This window comes from Pongo abelii, chromosome 1, assembly GCF_028885655.2.
Source record: "Pongo abelii isolate AG06213 chromosome 1, NHGRI_mPonAbe1-v2.0_pri, whole genome shotgun sequence".
NCBI lineage: Eukaryota > Metazoa > Chordata > Mammalia > Primates > Hominidae > Pongo > Pongo abelii.
Genome location: NC_071985.2, coordinates 129039408 through 129058319, shown reverse-complemented (window position 1 = coordinate 129058319; position 18912 = coordinate 129039408). Strand labels below are relative to the sequence as shown.

Genomic DNA, 18912 nt, shown 5'->3' with positions numbered 1-18912 from the left:
GTCATTGCTTTCTTAACAACATAATATCGCAACTTTTGACATAGCATTTACATTGCATTAGTTATTATAACTAATATGAGATGATGTAAAGTTTATATGTGAATACCACGTTTTACATAAAGGACTCGAGTAGTTATTGCTTTAAGTATCCGTGGTGGGTCCCGGAACCAATCCTCATGGATATGGTGGGGCAAGGAACCACTGTAGTTAAACAAATAATCACTTTAAAACTTAAAAACTTTTTCTTGGTGAGTACAGTCATGCACCGCATATATGATGGTGGTCTAGTTAAGTTTATTATGCCATATTTTTATTGAAAGTTTCCTATGTTTAAATATATTGAGATACACAACTACACTGTGTTACAGTTGCCTGTAGTATTCAGTAAAATAACATGCTTTACAGGTTTGTAGCCTAGGAGGAATAGGCTAAGCCATCTAGGTTAATGAAGTCCATTCTATGACATTTGCACAGTGGCTTAATTACCTAAGCGCTTTCTCTTCAGAACATACTCCTGTCATTTAGGAATGCATGAGTGTAGTTGGACAAAAAATAATAATGCAGGCATACATTTGGCACTGTCCTAATTCTTACCAGCATCCATGATTGCTTACATTTGCACTGGAAAGACTTCAAAAAACAGTGATATATTAGGACAATATATCTGCAATAAATGACAAATGATAACAACATAAGAACTCAAAACATTCAATAAGAAAAATCATAATAATTAAAGCAAAACTAGATGGGAAAAAGAAGAAGCAAATTTGAAGAGAAAAAAGGCCAAAAAGTGTGAAATGATGTTCAGCCTTGCTAGTAATCGGGAAAAACACAAATCTTTTTTTTTTTTTTTTTTTTTTTTTTTTTTTTGAGAGGAAGTCTCCCTCTGTCACCCAGGCTGGAGTGCATTGGCACGATCTGGGCTCGCTGCAACCTCCGCCTCCCAAGATCACACCGTGATTCTCCTGCCTCAGCCTCCAGAGTAGCTGAGACTACAGGCGCCCACCACCACGCCTGGCTAATTTTTTGTGTTTTTCATAGAGACAGGGTTTCACCATGTTATCCAGGATGGTCTCCATCTCCTGACCTCGTGATCTGGTCTCCATCTCCTGATCTCGTGATCTGCCCTCCATAGCCTCCCAATGTTCTGGGATTACTGGTGTGAGCCACCGAGCCCAGCCCAAATCATTTTTAATCTATTAGTCAAAAACTAGAGCTATGATCATATTAATTATTGGTGGGAGTGTGACAAAAGGTACTATAACATAATGCTACTAGAGAGTAAAATTTGATACATTTGTAAGGGCAATTTTGCATAATATGAAAATTTAAAAATATGCTTCAAGTTTCACATATGTTTATCTAGCATACAGAAGTACCCATGTGGAAACATGTATACAGATGTTCATTATAACACTTTTAATAACAGCAATATATTTGGAAATAAATATTCATATTAACAAGTGCATACCATATGATCTTAGTCCAGTTAGAATATTCTGTTTTATTTCAATCCTTTAAAAGACTCAACTTCTAACTCCATATAGACAATTAGAAAAAGAATGTGTTCTCCCTATGTGTATTTGGTAAGGTAAATTAAAAAATACACCTTATGGTAGCCTCACCAAACTAGAATAAGCATTTGGAAAGAAGTTGTCCTTGAAGCTTGTATCTGACATTGTAGCAGGACGAGCCACAGACAAAACCTCTCAGACACCGAGTTGTAGAAGGAAGGGCTTTATTCAGCTGAGAGCTTTGGCCAGCTACTGTGTCAAAATATGAGGTCTTAGAGTGCACAATTTCTGTCCTATTTAAGGGCTCACAACTCTAAAGATATCACATGAAAGGTTTGTGATTGATTTGAGCAAGTGAAGGATACCTGACAAGGACTACATGCATCAGTGGTCAGGGAGAAACAGAATAGCGCAGGGAATTTCACAATGTTCTTCTACATGATGTTTGGAATCTGTGAATCACATCAGCTTCTAAATCATAAGTTGATGTTTAACTACTGGGTTTAGGGCAATCAGGTCCAGGCCTGGTTTCAAGCCTGGCGCCAGGCTGTCTATCTTTGGTTTTACTTCCTTGTTGTTTTTACTGAATAGAAAACAATATAAAACAAGTTGAGAGGGTTTTTCTCTCCTCTCATTTTCTTTCTTTGAGACTTTTATTCATTTTTATTAGTGGGAGCTCTCGCTTTTATAATTTATGTTCTTCTATGCAATAGATTGATAGTCATTTATATAGTATGCTGGTGCTGAAGGCTTTTGGTGAACTAAGGGAGATACAAAGTATTTTATGATTTGGAAAAATACAGGTATATTTCTCCTGTACAAATACAAAGTGTTTGTATTTGTACAGGAGAAATACAAAGTGTTTTATTATTTGGAGAAATACTGCTCAGACAAGGGAGCAGTAAGCAAGTTCCTATTACTATTCTTACCTCTATTATAAGAGTTTTAAATCCTCCTATTTCTGGGAACAACTTTCTAAACATGGCTCCTGAATTAGTTCTGTGCCAGCCTTGTGTGGGTACATGTGCCAGTTTTGTTATATCCTTAACTATATGCTCAACTACTTGTCCTTTATCATCTATGTGTAGACAACATGTTTCATCAGATTCTCTTGCCAGGCAAGAACAGTCAAGGCCTGACCGGCTTTATTAGTAATAATTTCTAAAACAGCTTTTAACTGTATGATTTGGTTGAGCATGTAGATGGAGGTTCGATAACCTCATGAGCCATCTTCTGCCTAAGTGGTGGGTCCATAGTATTGTATGATTCTTTCAGGGGGCCATTCATTATCTTTCTAACCACTTATGGCTATGCTTCATTTTGTCCGGGAAGCATAGACTGGGAAGCCGAGAAGTTCACCTGTTTTTTGGGGCAGTAAGGAGAAAGATGGCTTCATGGTGCCAATTACACAGCCACCTGCCCACTGCTTAGGCAGATTAGCATAAATTTTGTGTCTACATATCTAGCATAACCTGCTGGGGGCCATCCATTCCTGGTGGAATTCTGGAAGGGCCTAAATAGTCTGCAACATTGGAAATTTGCTGAATGGATTTCTTCCTGTGTAATTGGAACTTTACCATGTAACTGTTTTTGTGGTACCATTATACAGGTTTTGCCTAAGACAACTAAGGCACCTTACGGGATGAGTAAATCTTTTTCTTTCTCTAGCTGTGCATTACTGTCTAATAAATGAGACTTTTAGGACATAAAAATTGTCAGGGATGGGAATTCATCAGGAACTCGATCTGTAGGAACTGATTCTAGGGCTTCTTATGGCCATTGATCTCCTGTTACAGTCCTTCCGCAAACATAACATGAAGTGACTTGTAGAGACTGGGCTACATCTTTGGCTAATTGCAAAAACAAATTTTTAGATTTTTCTGGAATTTCAGGTATGGGCACATTGACATCATCATAGAAAGTCTGAAATACTGGTTCTGGAGATCATTTTTGAACTTCTTTTATTAGGATGCTTACACTAGAATCTAGACCTTTTCTATCAATGCCTAATGTTACATATTTTCTTTTATTCCACTTTGGGACTGAGGGGTTTGTGATGAACAATTTTAAAAGGTTGCAGCTCCCACTCATGCAGCTCCCACTCATGCAGGAGGGGCTGACTTTTCTTTTTTGGAGCCAAACAGGATGTTGTTTATCTTCTTCTAAGTAGCCTAACTGACGCAAGACCAGTATTGACACATCAAACATAAATATGGTTCTTGACAGATGTACTTATTTTCTGCTGTGTAATTTTTTCCCAGTTTAGAGAACTGAATCTTATCCCATGCTGTTTACTATTAATAGCAGCACAAGCATCAAATTTTAAAGTGACATTTGTGGGGACTCTTCTTTCTTCTGTTCTAGCTATCACTTTAATTGTGTCACTTAGAGAACAACCAGTTCTTAGTCTTTCTTGAAAGACTGTGATCGTGGGTGGTTTAGAGGGGTCATAGCACACATCGGGCTGGCCACTTTCTGGATTACATACTTAGTACTGGGTGTTATTATCCAAACAGGTTCTTTTTTGGAGTCCCTAGGCATTCATAACAGCTGTAAAATAAAAAGATCGTCTTAACTTGTCCTACTTCAGTGACCTGATGTATGCACTGAAGGCAGTCGTCTGTATGGGAAGAAGTAGTGGCAGCTTTGACCACATGGGTCCATGTGATAAGGAAAATAAGTCCTATGATGATTTTTCTCATTCTTTGGCCGTGTGTAGACCAGTCAGCTTCCTGGTGTGACTGGAGCAGGGCTTGTCGTTTTCTTCAAGGTCACTTTTCAGGGATTGTCCAGGCTTGGTTTGGCCTCCTAGGTCTCAGTGGCTGCAGGCTTCATGAGGTGGTGGTGAATCTGGGTTAGGATTTCTTCTACCTTGACAGCTGTGGGAGTGGTTAAGTTAATGCTCTGTGGTCCTTTCCACTGTGGCCACAGCTGTGCCACATTCCAGTCTTTGATCCACACATGGTCACATGGAGAAAAAGGGTGAACTGGGAAGAATGAGCTGACTGGGTACCTCTCATTTACTCAAGTTGAGGTAGTCTGAGTAATTTTCCCTAAGGCCTGTAGCTGCTGCTGTAATTCAATCTCACCTAACACTTGGGGGGTACCTGGAAGTCCTCCCAGAATGGGAGGAGGCTTATGATACAGAATTTCAAAGGTGGAGTATGCTGTTCTCTTAGAAGGGGTACACTTAATTTTAAACACTACTATAGGAAGGACTTGTATCTATTTTAATCTTGTTTCTTGACACGCTTTCCAGAAACTATTTTTGATAGTTCGAATCATTTGCTACACCTTTCCTGAACTCTAAGGTCATTAAACGGCATGTAACTTCTGTGAGATTCTTAATACCTTTGATGTCTTCCATATCAAGTCAGCCACAAATGCTGGCCTATTATTTAAGACAATTTGTAGAGGCAGTCCAAACCTAGGGATGAGATCTGGAAGAAGCAAAGGGGTTACTTCAGGAGCTTTTTCAGTTCCTGTTGGATAAGCCTCCACCTGCTTAGAGTATGTACACACTAGAACCGGTAAATACTTGTTACTTCTACATTTAGGCAACTCGGTGAAGTCCACTTGAAGATCTTCAAAAGAGGCGCTCCATAGGCTTGTATTCCATGAGGTACAGAGGGACCTTGATTTGCATTGTGCTGTCCACAGGTAAGGCATCACTGCGCTACTGTTGTAGCAAGAGCTGGCAATTGTGACATGTAGAAATACTGGCATAACAGCTTTTCAAGTGATTCTTGGCCTAAATGGGTAGTTTCACATACAGTCAGCATGACTGCAGCTCCTAGCAGCGGTGGCACAACTATTCTTCCATCTGGAAACGTTATGTATCTTTCCTTTATTGTTTGTCCTCTCTCTGTCTGAAAAAAATCTTTTTCCTCTTTAGAATAAGTTGGCACCAGATCAAGCATTTGAGGGAGTAGAGGGGCTGTGTCTGATGCCTGGTAAGGAGTAGATGCTGCTTTTCATGCCTCTGTGTCTGCTCAGGACATTCCTTCGCTCACCGAGGTGGAAACTCGCTGATATCCCCTGCAATGCATGAATGCCACCTTTTGGGGTTTCTACACTGCTTCTAATAATTGTAGAATTTCTTGTTGATATTTTATGTCTTTTCCTCTAGAATATAACAGGCCTTTTTCTTTATACAGTGCTCCATCTACTTGAAGGGTTAGAAAGGCATATCGAGAATCAGTATAGATGTTTACAGTCTTACCTTCATTGAGTTCCAGAGCCCGAGTTAGAGGAGTGAGTTCTGCTTTTTGGGCCGAAGTGCTCTGAGGCAAAGGCTTATCTTCAACAACACCATCTAAGATTACTACCGCATATCCTGCACACCTTTCTCCTTGCAGGTTGATGAAGCTACTTCTGTCCACGTAGAACTCCTAATCTACCAATGCCTATGGCTGGTCTCAAAGATCTGGTCTGCTAGAATAGACATAGTCCAACACCTCTACACAGTTATGTTTAACAGGGCTGTCTGATAATGGGAGCAAAGTGGCAGGATTTAAACAGTCACAGACTTCTATGCTTATGCATTGATTCTCACGTAACAAGCTTTGGTGTGTAGTTAATGTAGCATTTGTTAGCCAATGGTGTCTTTTTGTGTTCATTAGAGTTACCATCACATGGGGGGCTTTTATATTTAGGTTCTGTCTAAGGGTCAGCTTATCTGCTTCTTGTGCAAATATTGCCATTGCTGCCAAGGCTCTCAGACATGGAGGCCAGCCTTTAGATATCCCACCTAGTTGTTTTCAGAGGTAGGCCACTGGTCTTGGCCAGGGACCTACAGTTTGAGTTAAAACTCCTACTGACATTTTTTTCTCTTTCTGACACATAGAGTGTGAAGGGCTTTGTCAAATCTGGTAATCTTAAAGCTGGGGCTGACATAAATTTTTCTTTTAACTTATGAAAGTCTTGTTGTTGTAGAGGCCTCTATTTAAAAGGTTCTCAATTGCCCCCCTTTGTAACTCCTTTCAATGCTTTGGCTAGCACCGCAAAGTTTGGAGTCTACAGTCTGCAAAATCTCACAGCTCCTAAATGTTCTCTTATTTGCCTCCTGGTTTTAGGTTCTGGTAGGTTACAGATGACCTGCTTTCTTGCTGACCTTAGGCTGCACTCCCCTTTTTGAATAGTGAATCCTAGTTAGCGTACCTGCTGTCTGCAGACCTGAGCTTTCTTTCTGGACACTTTATATCCACAGTCCTTCAGGTGTCAAAGCAGGGCACCCGTCCTTTTTGCACACCTGACTGCCCTGATGTGTCCTTGCAGAAGGTCATCTACATACTGGAGCAGGATGCAGCCTATGTCTTTAGCAGGAAACATTTGGAGGTCTCCAGCCAATGCCTCCCCAAAGATGGTGGGGGAATTTTTGAACTTTTGGGGAAATCGCATCTATGTGTACTGAGTGGTGACATCTGACTCCGGATCTTCCTACTGAAAGGCAAACAGCTTTTGGCTCTCAGGAACTCGCCTGATGTAAAGAAGGCATGTTTCAAGTCCTGTATGGGTCGATAGTCTTTGGTCTTTGGTTTAGGGACAAGTAGGAGGCAGATGTTCCATGGAGATTGGCAAGGACCTAGAATTCTAAAGGATTTTAAGCATACAAGATGAGTCTCTATTCCTTTAAAGGCTTCCCTGGGAACAGGATACTGCTTTTGTCTGATGGGCTGGGTCTTAGGCTTAACTTCTATGAGTACAGGGGCTTGATGGATTGCCAGCCTCAGAGGATTGTCCTCCACCTCTATTCAGGGTCATCGCTCAGCTGGAGCCACTTTTATTTCCTGACCTGGCTCAGTTAGAAAGTCTCCACTCTTCTTCCTGGGAGACTGTAAGGGCTATGATGACTCTTGTATCTGACAAGTCCAGCTGTAAAGAGCCTTGTTTTGGCAAGGAAATGGTGGCTCTTAACTTGCTAAGCAAGTCTCTTCTTAAAAAAGGCAAGGGGCAGTCAGACATATACAAAAACGTGTAAATCACTTTGTGTCCTCCCACTGAGCAGGCACGCGGTAGGCAGAAATCCTGCTTGGTGGAGACTCCTGTTGCTCTAATTATATCAATGGTCTTTTCAGATAAGGGGGCCACTGGAGTGGTAACTGCTGAGTGTTCGGCTCTGGTGTCCACTAAAATCTTAATGTCTTTGCCCATTATTGTGATCCTTACCATGGGCTCCTTGGGGGTGTTTGAACCCATTCCCCTTCATTCTTGCAGCCCCTCAGCTAGATTGAACAAAATTCTTTCATCTTGGTTTGAGGTCTTTGGTTCTGCATCACTCTGATTTTCTTTGAGTTGGGGACATTTATCTTTCTAATGTCCTGTTTTTTATATTAGGCACATTACTCACGCTGCAGACGTGAGTGATTGGACTGGGCATTCCTCCTGGAAGCCCTTTTTTTTCTGCCTTTTCAGGGGAATTCCTCTAATTGTCACAGCCAGCAAACCAGTGTTTCACCTGGCCTGGCATTCATCCTCCTTACTGCTTTCTCGGCGGCTTGTTGCATCTCTACTTACAAATACTTCATTAGCTCTTTCCAGTAAATGCGAGGTATTCATTCCTGCAAACCTAGCCTGTTTTTGCAATTTTCTCCGGATATCTTCCATGCTCTGACTAACAAAGGCCATATTAATCATGGGTCAAACAGAACTTTAGGTGCTGTCTTCTCCTGGCTGGTGGAGCTAGAACTTTCCTTAACTGACTGTCCCTTTGCTACTAGTACTGCTGCTGCCTGTCCTTTTAACCACTGTGGAGGATCTTAAACTAGCTGTAAGTAGGAATCTCTATATGGAAATTGATCTGGGTGCAGGCACACCATGGGTCATGAGGCCATGCTTCCACTCAGGTGGAGTGGGGCAAGTTGAAAAGACTTGTCTTACTGAGTTTCAGATGTCCGGACTCCAAGTGCCAGTTCCTTCTCGAAGTTCAGCCACTGTGATAATCCTCTGCGGGGGCCTGCTATGCAGTGCTCCGGGGAGATGTTTCACCTGGGCAATTTCCTACCCAGGAGTGCTCTTGGGATCCCGTCACTCAGGCTGGTCAGAGTCCCCTGAAGGGATGTTCCACAGGGTAGGCCTAAGGTGCCTAAGGAGCTGCCTCAGCCATCCATCAGTTACGTCGCTTCCCGGTCATGGAACCAAGAAATGTAGCAGGACAAACTGCAGACAAAACCTCTCAGAAAATGAGTTGTAGAAGGAAGAGTGTTATTCAGCTGGGACGTTGGCTAGCTACTGCCTCAAAATCTGAGTTTCCCAAGTGCACAATTTCTGTCCCTTTTAAGGGCTCACAACACTAAAGGATTCACATGTAAGGGTTGTGATTGATTTGAGCGAGTGAGGGATACATGACAAGGACTACATGTACTGGTGGTCACGGAGAAACAGAACAGGGCAGGGAGATTCACAATGTTCTTCTATACAATGTCTTCAATCTATGAATAAAATTGGCTTCTAAATAATAAGTTGATTTGTATCTACTGGGTTTAGGCCAACCAGGCCCATTCCTGGTTTTGTGCCTTTGGTGTTGCTTCCTTGTTGTTTTTACTGAATAGAAAACAGTATAAAACAAGAGGAGAGGCTCTTTCTCTCCTGTCAGTATCAGCACTGGATTGTAGAACGTGTTGCTGATTTTGACCTGGTATTCAAGTTAACTGTTCCCCGTGGTATCTGTACATATCTTTGATGTCAGTCTTTCATACATTGGCTTGGTCACTTCTTGGCTAAAAACGTGCTTGTGGAAGACAAGTCTGGCTTGGTGAGTCCATGTGGTCAGCAGTCTCTGATCTGTGCAGGGTATTAATGTGTCCGGGCTGAGTGTTCTGAGATTTTCTAGAGGCTGGTAAGGGCTCCTGAACCAGATGTTTCTGTCCTGTCGGTTTGTCAGGGTTGGAAAGTCCAAGCCATAGGGCCCACTTTCCTTTCTCAGCTTCTGTTGTCTGCCAGAACACCGTGGGCTGTTACTTGCCTTGAGTTGGAAGCAGTTCGCATTTATACCTGTAAATATATTCATCCTTTTAATATATGTAAAGTTTTTTGGTATGCAATTCTCGATCTTCAAAGAGATGACAACAAATTTTGGTTTTTCTGCTGTAATGTGAGAATATTAGGCACCAGCAACACGTCATGCTGTAAGGAAAAATAAGAGTCTGCCATACGCAAAAAAAAAAAAAAAAAAAAAAAAAAAAAAAAAAAAAGAAACATTAATGTCTAAGAGGTCATTTAGATGATTTCCATGAGAGACTTTTTGATGTTCTTCACAAGTTAGAATTATTATTGATAATCCTTTTCAGGTTTTGAATAAACAGTTTGCCCTCAAGTATTTATTCATGCTAATATGTACATTGTAAAATGTGCTTCTTACAGGAATATAAATAGTTTCTGGGAAGGACACTGACAACTTCAAAGCAAAATGAAGTTCTTTCAGTTGTTTTTCACCATTGGGTTCTGCTGGGCTCAGTATTCTCCAAATACACAACAAGGACGAACATCTATTGTTCATCTGTTTGAATGGCGATGGGTTGATATTGCTCTTGAATGTGAGCGATATTTAGCTCCCAAGGGATTTGGAGGGGTTCAGGTGGGTATGATTCATAGTATCAATTGCAGAATTCACTGTGCTTGTAGTAAACAATATTCTGATCTTCTCTGTGAGGCTTGGGCAACATTTTACGTCACAGGTAAGTATTCTAAGTAAAACAGTTTTTTGAGGAAAAAACAATGTAGTATTCTTGGCAACTTTATATCTTATTTTCGAGGTAATCTTTCTTCAACAAGAGCCCTCCGATGTGCTGTTAATATTTTCAAGAGATAGCTGCCTATACTGAGATTCAAGAATTTTTTATATTATAGATTAGATTCTAGAACATTCGACGATACACAGTAAGACAGAATTTGGTACTTATGAAGACTGTTTAATTTGTAGGTCTCTCCACCAAATGAAAATGTTGCAATTCACAACCCTTCCAGACCTTGGTGGGAAAGATACCAACCAGTTAGCTATAAATTATGCACAAGATCTGGAAATGAAGATGAATTTAGAAACATGGTGACTAGATGCAACAATGTTGGGGTAAGTGAATTCTAGTTTCCTTTAAAAACAACAGATAGGAAAATGATTTCTCTCTCTTCTTTCTTGTACTTTTCAGCAGAAAGTTTTCCATATTATTTTTAATTATACTTCATACTTTAAAACTCAGAATTAACTGTTGCCTTATAACTTTTGTAAACATTTGTGTATGTGCTCTCTATCTACTAAAGAGATAAGTTAAAGTTTATAGCAGAGTTTACTTCTAAAGCAAAACATCAAAATTTAACCCTTATAACTATCCATATTTCCTAGAAAGACTTTTCTGGTGAGGAATTATAATTCCACTTACAATATTTGCTCTCAGTTTTGGTGACTTGTGTCTCCATCCCTAATTCCTGGGTTTTTTGTGGTGAATAGGTAGCTTACCTATTTAATGAGAAGCAGAATTTGAGACAAATAGGTACCTTATTTGTCTTCAAAAGCTTAGTAGAGAGTACAGGCTTTCTCCTGGTGACCACTGAAATTTCCAAAACATTAACCTTTGCAGTCTCATCTGAGTTTTCTCTCCCCAAAATGGGCTCTTTTTTTTTGCATTTCCTCCTATTTATGGTAATTTCTGGTTCTCTCAGTTTATCATTCCTATAAATATTTGACCAAGTGTCTAGAATGAATGTAGGTGTTTAGTTCACACTACTTTCCTTTCACAGTTGATTTTTGATCTTGTAGGAAAATAGTTATAAGATATCATGAAATATTTTGGAGTTTTATTAACAAACTATAAATTTAATCAATAATTCCTAAAATTTCTACCTCTCTGTAAGTCACACTGAAGTAGAAACTTTGCTTTCTAGGTTCGTATTTATGTGGATGCTGTAATTAATCATATGTGTGGTAATGCTGTGAGTGCAGGAACAAGCAGTACCTGTGGAAGTTACTTCAACCCTGGAAGTAGGGACTTTCCAGCAGTCCCATATTCGGGATGGGATTTTAATGATGGTAAATGTAAAACTGGAAGTGGAGATATCGAGAACTATAATGATGCTACTCAGGTAATTTTTTTACGAGAGTGATCTGACTAAAGAGTGATATATGTCTTTTCTTGTAGACATGTAGCTAATTGAACTTCATTTTAAATACGAATTTAGATCTCTTAGGGACACAGGTTAACAAATTTCACTACTTGCAGCACACCAGCATGGCACATGTATACATATGTAACTAACCTGCACATTGTGCACATGTACCCTAAAACTTAAAGTATAATAATAATAAAAATAAAAAAAAAAAAAAAAAGAAACTCAAATCCATATTTAAAAACCTTTAAATATTGATTTAAGATTTTTAATCAATACACGTTTGCCCACTTTTAAAAAGCTCCCAACCAATTGAAAAGCTCATCGACTTTAGTAAGTTCTCTATTTTCTATTAGAAAATATTTCCAAGATACATCTACAGTAGAATGTGAGCATCCCCAGTGCCCAATGCAAGGAAGTCACTGTAGAATATCTCTTGAGGAATCACGGAATAAATGAATAATCAAATGGATTCTCAGGTGAAAAATGAGGTTTTATGAATCAATCATAACATTTTTACCTCAACAGGTCAGAGATTGTCGTCTGTCTGGTCTTCTTGATCTTGCACTGGAGAAAGATTATGTGCGTTCCAAGATTGCTGAATATATGAACCATCTCATTGACATTGGTGTTGCAGGGTTCAGACTTGATGCTTCCAAGCACATGTGGCCTGGAGACATAAAGGCAATTTTGGACAAACTGCATAATCTGAACAGTAACTGGTTCCCCGAAGGAAGTAAACCTTTCATTTACCAGGAGGTACATCAATACATATATGCATATAAAATAGCATCTTATTCATTAGAAAATTCATGGCAGATTCAATTAAAAATGCAATTTCTGTAGGATAAGGACTGAGTCATTTACTTAAAACAGTGTTCTTTAACCTCCTCTTCTTCACATACAGCATATCCAATTCTTTATCACAACAGGTTTTATGGAGGTACACAGAATGTAGGACACTGATAATAATTATGTCTTTATTTTATTTTGAAAAGGAAATGGGTTAATATTTATCAAAAAATGTCAGTCAAATAGTAAATGTTGTATTAGTGTGAGCTGTTATTATTATCATTTGTGTACAAGACTAAAAATTAGGTAAATATTCTCACAGGACAACAGGTAACTTTGACATTATGTTTCTTTCAACATTATAGTGTATACTTCATCAAAAACTATAAGAATATTACCTGTTGGGATAATAAGAGTAAGAAAACCATTTTGAGCATTTCATGTAAAAAATAGGGCCAGGCGTGGTGGCTCGTGCATGTAATCTCAGCACTTTGGGAAGCTGAGGCAGGTGGATTGCTTGAGGCCTGGATTTAGGGACAATACTGGACGATATAGAAAGATGCTGTCACTAAAGATCAAAACACAACAAGATTAAATCAAATCAGAAATAGCTTAAAGCTATTTTTTATATACTATTAACTTAATAGTTAAAATACTTTAAAGTCCTTATGCAAAATTCTATTTTTTCCTAAATTTCTACTAGGTAATTGATCTGGGTGGTGAGCCAATTAAAAGCAGTGACTACTTTGGAAATGGCCGGGTGACAGAATTCAAGTATGGTGCAAAACTCGGCACAGTTATTCGCAAGTGGAATGGAGAGAAGATGTCTTACTTAAAGTAAATAAATACAACTTTTCCCCTGAATTATTTCCTAGATCTGTTAGTCTTACTACCCCAGTGTCAGATATCTTCTGGAACATTCTTATTCAGACAACTACTAAGGAGTCAGTTGTCAATGATAAGTATTCTAGTGCCCTAAACTCTAATCAAAAATCTTGTGTATCTAGAGTGTCTGTCACAAGACAGTATGCCTAGGAATGCTAAACTTACCCTAGGAGTTTTCATCTAAGTATGAGATGTATATACTGGATTTGACTGATGTTTGCGTATAATATTTTAAAACCAGGTTATTATTAAAATTATCCTATCATTTTAAAGTATGTACAAAGTGTCCATACTATAGAATTTACTTTTATCAATTGAAAATATTAAATGATATATATTATAACAGTACAATTTTGAAGCCTTATTTTAATCTAGTTTGACATTCTGTATAATGTGATATGGTTATTGATCCTTCGGCAGTGCCTCTAAATTATAATGTGCTGAAACCTCTGAAAGGAAATTTTTTGATAACAAAAATCTTATATTTGTAATATGAACATAAGTATTCCATACATATATATACAAATATGGACTATATATGTAGATTACACATGTGTCTGTGTGTATGGTGTGTGTTTGTATATATATTTTAGTTGTGTTTGTGTGTGTATATATATATATGTATCTTACAGAATAACCATCTAATTAGAGAAAAAATTAATCTTCAGATGCCATGCCATACAGAAAGAGATGCACAGTTAAGTTACTCTCAAACTGTTGTGAAATGACACATCAACGTATATATTATTTTTCAAAAATAGGAACTGGGGAGAAGGTTGGGGTTTCATGCCTTCTGACAGAGCGCTTGTCTTTGTGGATAACCATGACAATCAACGAGGACATGGGGCTGGAGGAGCCTCTATTCTTACCTTCTGGGATGCTAGGTAGAAATCCAATTTTTCTATTTTTTTAACACATCTTTTAATGATGGTAAGAATTTTCTGATATTCTATGATAATATCATTATGTAACTTTCAGGCTGTACAAAATGGCAGTTGGATTTATGCTTGCACATCCTTATGGATTTACACGAGTAATGTCAAGCTACCGTTGGCCAAGATATTTTGAAAATGGAAAAGTAAGTTTTGGAGTTGTTCAAAATATCCTTTTCTCAAGAGAAAGGAGACAATCTTTTTCTAACATAATATGACAACTATTAAGTATTTATTTTTTCAACAAATATTTATTTGTAAACCCGATACATGGCTGTGATTTTAGTAATGCAGATTATATTAAAGGAATAAATTTTATATTCTCTGTTGACAAAGAGTATGCAAGCTTTTTCAGAGATATGACAAACATCCCCCTAGCCCGCAGGGAAAAAAATAAAAATAAATAAAAAACCAACACTTAAAAATAAGAGCTAGACACTGGGATTGAAATATATACTTCCAATAAGCACCTTCCTCAGGGTTAATAGGAAGAATATACATGCCAACCCTTGTAGAGAACTTAAAACATCATCTGCCCATAGTGAGAATGATATAAATATCTTTTAAATCCTGTTAAAATTTATTTGGAATAGAAAGAAATGATTCAGTTCAACTGAGTTAAATAGGGAAAGTATCATATAAGAGGAAGGAAATGATATGTACTAAAGAATAGAAATTTAGAGAGTATTCCAAGAAAGGTAAGAATGAGAAAAATGTTTGGGAGTATGGTAAAGACATTAATCTGATGAGAAGTTTCAAAAAGGAACAGAGAAATCAGAGTGTAAAGATATTTGGAAAGCAAGTAGAAGGTTTTGTTTTAAACTAAAGGGTTCAGAAACAGCATCAGAGACTTCAGATCTAAAGTAGAAATTCCTCCTTCCTATGAGTCATACAGATATCTTGCTAGCTTTTTTTTAGATTCCTTTCAGTTTGAGAAGTCTGCGACTTTGTACAGCAATTGATACTATTGTTAAACAAATTTAATATTTAGAAGGTGTACTTTTATATTGAGCCAACTTCTTATAATTTCAACTAATTGGTCTTATTTCTGACGTTAGGAGTCACAGAGTATTTTTATTTTTTCTATTGCTATAACATTTCCACTTTACCAGGACTGCTGCATGCTAAAAACTCTTAGTTTTGTTCACTTTCACCATATGATATGATTCTAAGGTCAACACTGAAAAACTTCCTAAGGTTACTGTGGGTTATTTAATGAAGATTTTTTAAAGTGTCAATCAGAAAAACATAATATTAAAAATGTGGTAAATTTATAAATAATGTTCAGATGTATTGTTTTGTACATTTTTCTAAAAAGAGGCATGAGGGACTCTAATATTTATTTAGCACCTGTCATGTCCAAGGCATTTTCACATATATCACTTAATTTTTATAGCAAAAAAACAATATTCCCATTTTAAAAATGAGGAAACTGAGACAGAGAAATTATGTATATTGATTAAATTGTCTTAGGTACTAGTAATAAAGCCTATATTTTCATTCTGGTGTTTCTGGTACTAATGCCCTTCCCATTTTAATGACATTGCATGGCTTACAGTGATGTTAAGAAGCCTTTGCAGGCCAGGTGCAGTGGCTCACACCAGTAATCCCAGTACTTTGGGAGGGCAGGCAAGAAGATCAGCTAACCTGAGGAGTTCAAGACACATCTGGGCAAGGTAGCAAGGCTTCATCAACACTGAAATTTTTTTTAAAAATTAGCTGGGTGTGGTGGTGCACACCAGCAGTCTTAGCTACTTGGGAGGCTGAGATAGGAAGATCGCTTGAGCCTGGGAGATCAAGGCTGCAGTGAGCTATGATCATGCCACTGTACTCCAGCCTGGGTGACAGAGCAAAGAAGACTTTGCGTTTCCTTAGAATGAAAAGGAGAGGATAAAAATTTGTTACCTTTGTTTGAAACATGGCAAAAGAGAACCAGAGGATAGAAAGATGATGAAGACCCAGTAAAGGGCTATAAAAATTAATGAAGGCATTGGATTCTAGATAAAGTCACTGAATGCAGAGATACAACTAACAGGATAGGTTGGGTTTGGTGTAAACAGAAGGAAGAGGTAAATACATGTGTGCTAAAATTTGGCTTTTTCCTCCCTAATGAAGGATGTTAATGATTGGGTTGGGCCACCAAATGATAATGGAGTAACTAAAGAAGTTACCATTAATCCAGACACTACTTGTGGCAATGACTGGGTCTGTGAACATCGATGGCGCCAAATAAGGTGAGAATATGTATTTAGACATGTCCTCTAATAGTAAACTTTCCTTAGCATTTTATTTAAAACACTTGAAGTTTAAGAATATCAATGTTTTGTATGTAATTGTGTTTTCAGGAACATGGTTACATTCCGCAATGTAGTGGATGGCCAGCCTTTTACAAACTGGTATGATAATGGGAGCAACCAAGTGGCTTTTGGGAGAGGAAACAGAGGATTCATTGTTTTCAACAATGATGACTGGTAAGTAAATATGAACTAAGAATAATATTTTGTAGCAGTATGTTCTTGGTTTATTCTTTTATTTTCCTTTTCATTGACATTTATCATATCTGAAAAATCATTTAGTCAGTGGAGCAAGAAGACAATAGAGATCAAAATTGGGCAGAAGCAAAAGTGTGATGGTTGTTACTCCTTCGTTCTCCTATTTTCATAAGTGTTTTCTCTTTTAAGCAGAATCCTTACTGTGCACCCTTGCAATATCTTATGCATATATAGATTTCACATGCATATGCTCTCCTACACAGGCCACAAAATACACAAAGTAATCAATATAAGGATTGTGAAATCATCAAAAAAAGTGTCTGATAATCCTACCCTTTTAATCATGGAATAATGCTGGCTCAGTACTAAAATATCTTCATTTCTAACTCTTTTTCTCAATGACTGCTCTACCTAGTTTTCTGGTATACTTTCTTCACTTCTCTGTCTCCTTGTGACAAATAACTTTTTAAAGCATATGGATAAATAATATGTATCTTGTGGTTAATGATTTCCTTCAGGAGATTTGAGTTTTAGTTCTGAAACTTCTCATTATTGGCCTTTCATCTGTGATTCTCATATCCTTTAGCAGTAGTATAAAGGAGTCCCTAAACTATAGCTCAGAAGACCTCCTTGCAAACAGTTGAATTGTCTCTGTCCAAGCCCAACTGACACTCATATTTAGCTCACTCTAGTATAAATTATATTTCACTGATGAAAAATAAATCAATACAGAAATATATAATTCAAGTTGATCTCTTTCTTGCCAAAAAAAAAAAAAACTATGTCTAGTTCCTTAATATCTTTCTTTATCTATTTTGGATGAAAATACCAAAAAAAAATTTTGTGAGAAAGCTTTATATTTCAAATTATCACTTCTTCATAGAAATGCTTGTTTTAATGTATGCCCCAAATTCTTTTTGACCTTATGGGAAAAAAGGAGGTTAAAAAAATTATACACTTTAAATTTTTAAACGTCATTGGTATTAAGTTCAGTTGAGAGCAAATTTGATTTTACCAAGGTAGCACATTTATCAAAATGTGACAGCTCCTGCCAGTCTTCAGTGATATTCTTCAACTTTGATTTTTTGGTAATATTTTCATTACTGACCAGGGAATTGCTAGGTTTTCTGTAAGGTTACTTTTGGTCCTAGAAAGCTATTTACACCTACTAGGGAGGCATATGGATTTTCTTCTTAGTGAGACTTCACTGCTTACGGTTCTACAACATAAAGTTATGCTGTTTATGTGTGTTAGCCTGTATTCTTGATTTTCATTGTATTGAAGTTAAATCTGAAATTTTATTTTACAGGTCATTTTCTTTAACTTTGCAAACTGGTCTTCCTGCTGGCACATACTGTGATGTCATTTCTGGAGATAAAATTAATGGCGATTGCACAGGCATTAAAATCTACGTTTCTGATGATGGTAAAGCTAATTTTTCTATTAGTAACTCTGCTGAAGATCCATTTATTGCAATTCATGCTGAATCTAAATTGTAAAATTTAAAATTATATGCATGTCCGCAAAACAATGGCCAAGTGTGTTTCTTTTCTTACATATACAGTAATACTTATATTTCATTAACTTTTAGTAAAAGCTCTAATGAGAAATAAGTGGTTGAAACACTTGATAGTATGAAATACAAATCCAGGTTACACATAAGTTATTTATTTTGGCAAAAGTATGACTCAGAAATTTTAAAACTAGGCGACAATCTTTACTCATTAAGAGGGAAGACTTAGCTTTCCAAACAGTTTGTCTCCTGTCTACTCTTTCCTCTCCTTGTCAGTCTATCAACAAGGCAAACAAAATATTTCATTATTTTCTCTATTACATGAAAAATCTGTAAAAGGGAAGGAAAGCCAAATTTTACCCTTACATTGGTTTCAAGACAATCCTTTTTCCATAGGCAAAGTGTACATTTTTGTGCCTTTTTATAATCTTTTACCACAAACACATTTAATTGTTCTTGCACACCTTGCATGTAAATTTATTTTTAGTTGTCGTATTTACATGTTTTTATGGTAAATCTTAGCAATTTTTAACTTTAATGTAAAACCTGGTAAGGTGTTTTAATTGTGTACCAGACACAGATAAAATCTGACTTTTTCCGTCATAGTTAGGGATATTTTTAATTTCATATGTCCCCAAGTCCTTACCATGTTGTAAAGTAGGCAGCATAGAACCTTGAAACAGTTA

General features: G+C 37.4%; 1 protein-coding gene across 1 annotated transcript; it reads left to right on the top strand.

Annotated features, from left to right (window-relative positions):
* Window positions 1-9921: 9921 nt before the first annotated feature.
* LOC100446394 (amylase alpha 1C) lies at window positions 9922-18212 on the top strand. Its single transcript, XM_024252914.2, has 10 exons — window positions 9922-10089; window positions 10435-10581; window positions 11391-11588; window positions 12141-12371; window positions 13108-13241; window positions 14051-14173; window positions 14268-14367; window positions 16337-16455; window positions 16567-16692; window positions 18023-18212. Exons 1-10 carry the CDS (start codon window positions 9922-9924, stop codon window positions 18210-18212), a joined length of 1536 nt encoding a protein of 511 aa, XP_024108682.1.
* The last annotated feature ends 700 nt before the right edge of the window (window positions 18213-18912 follow it).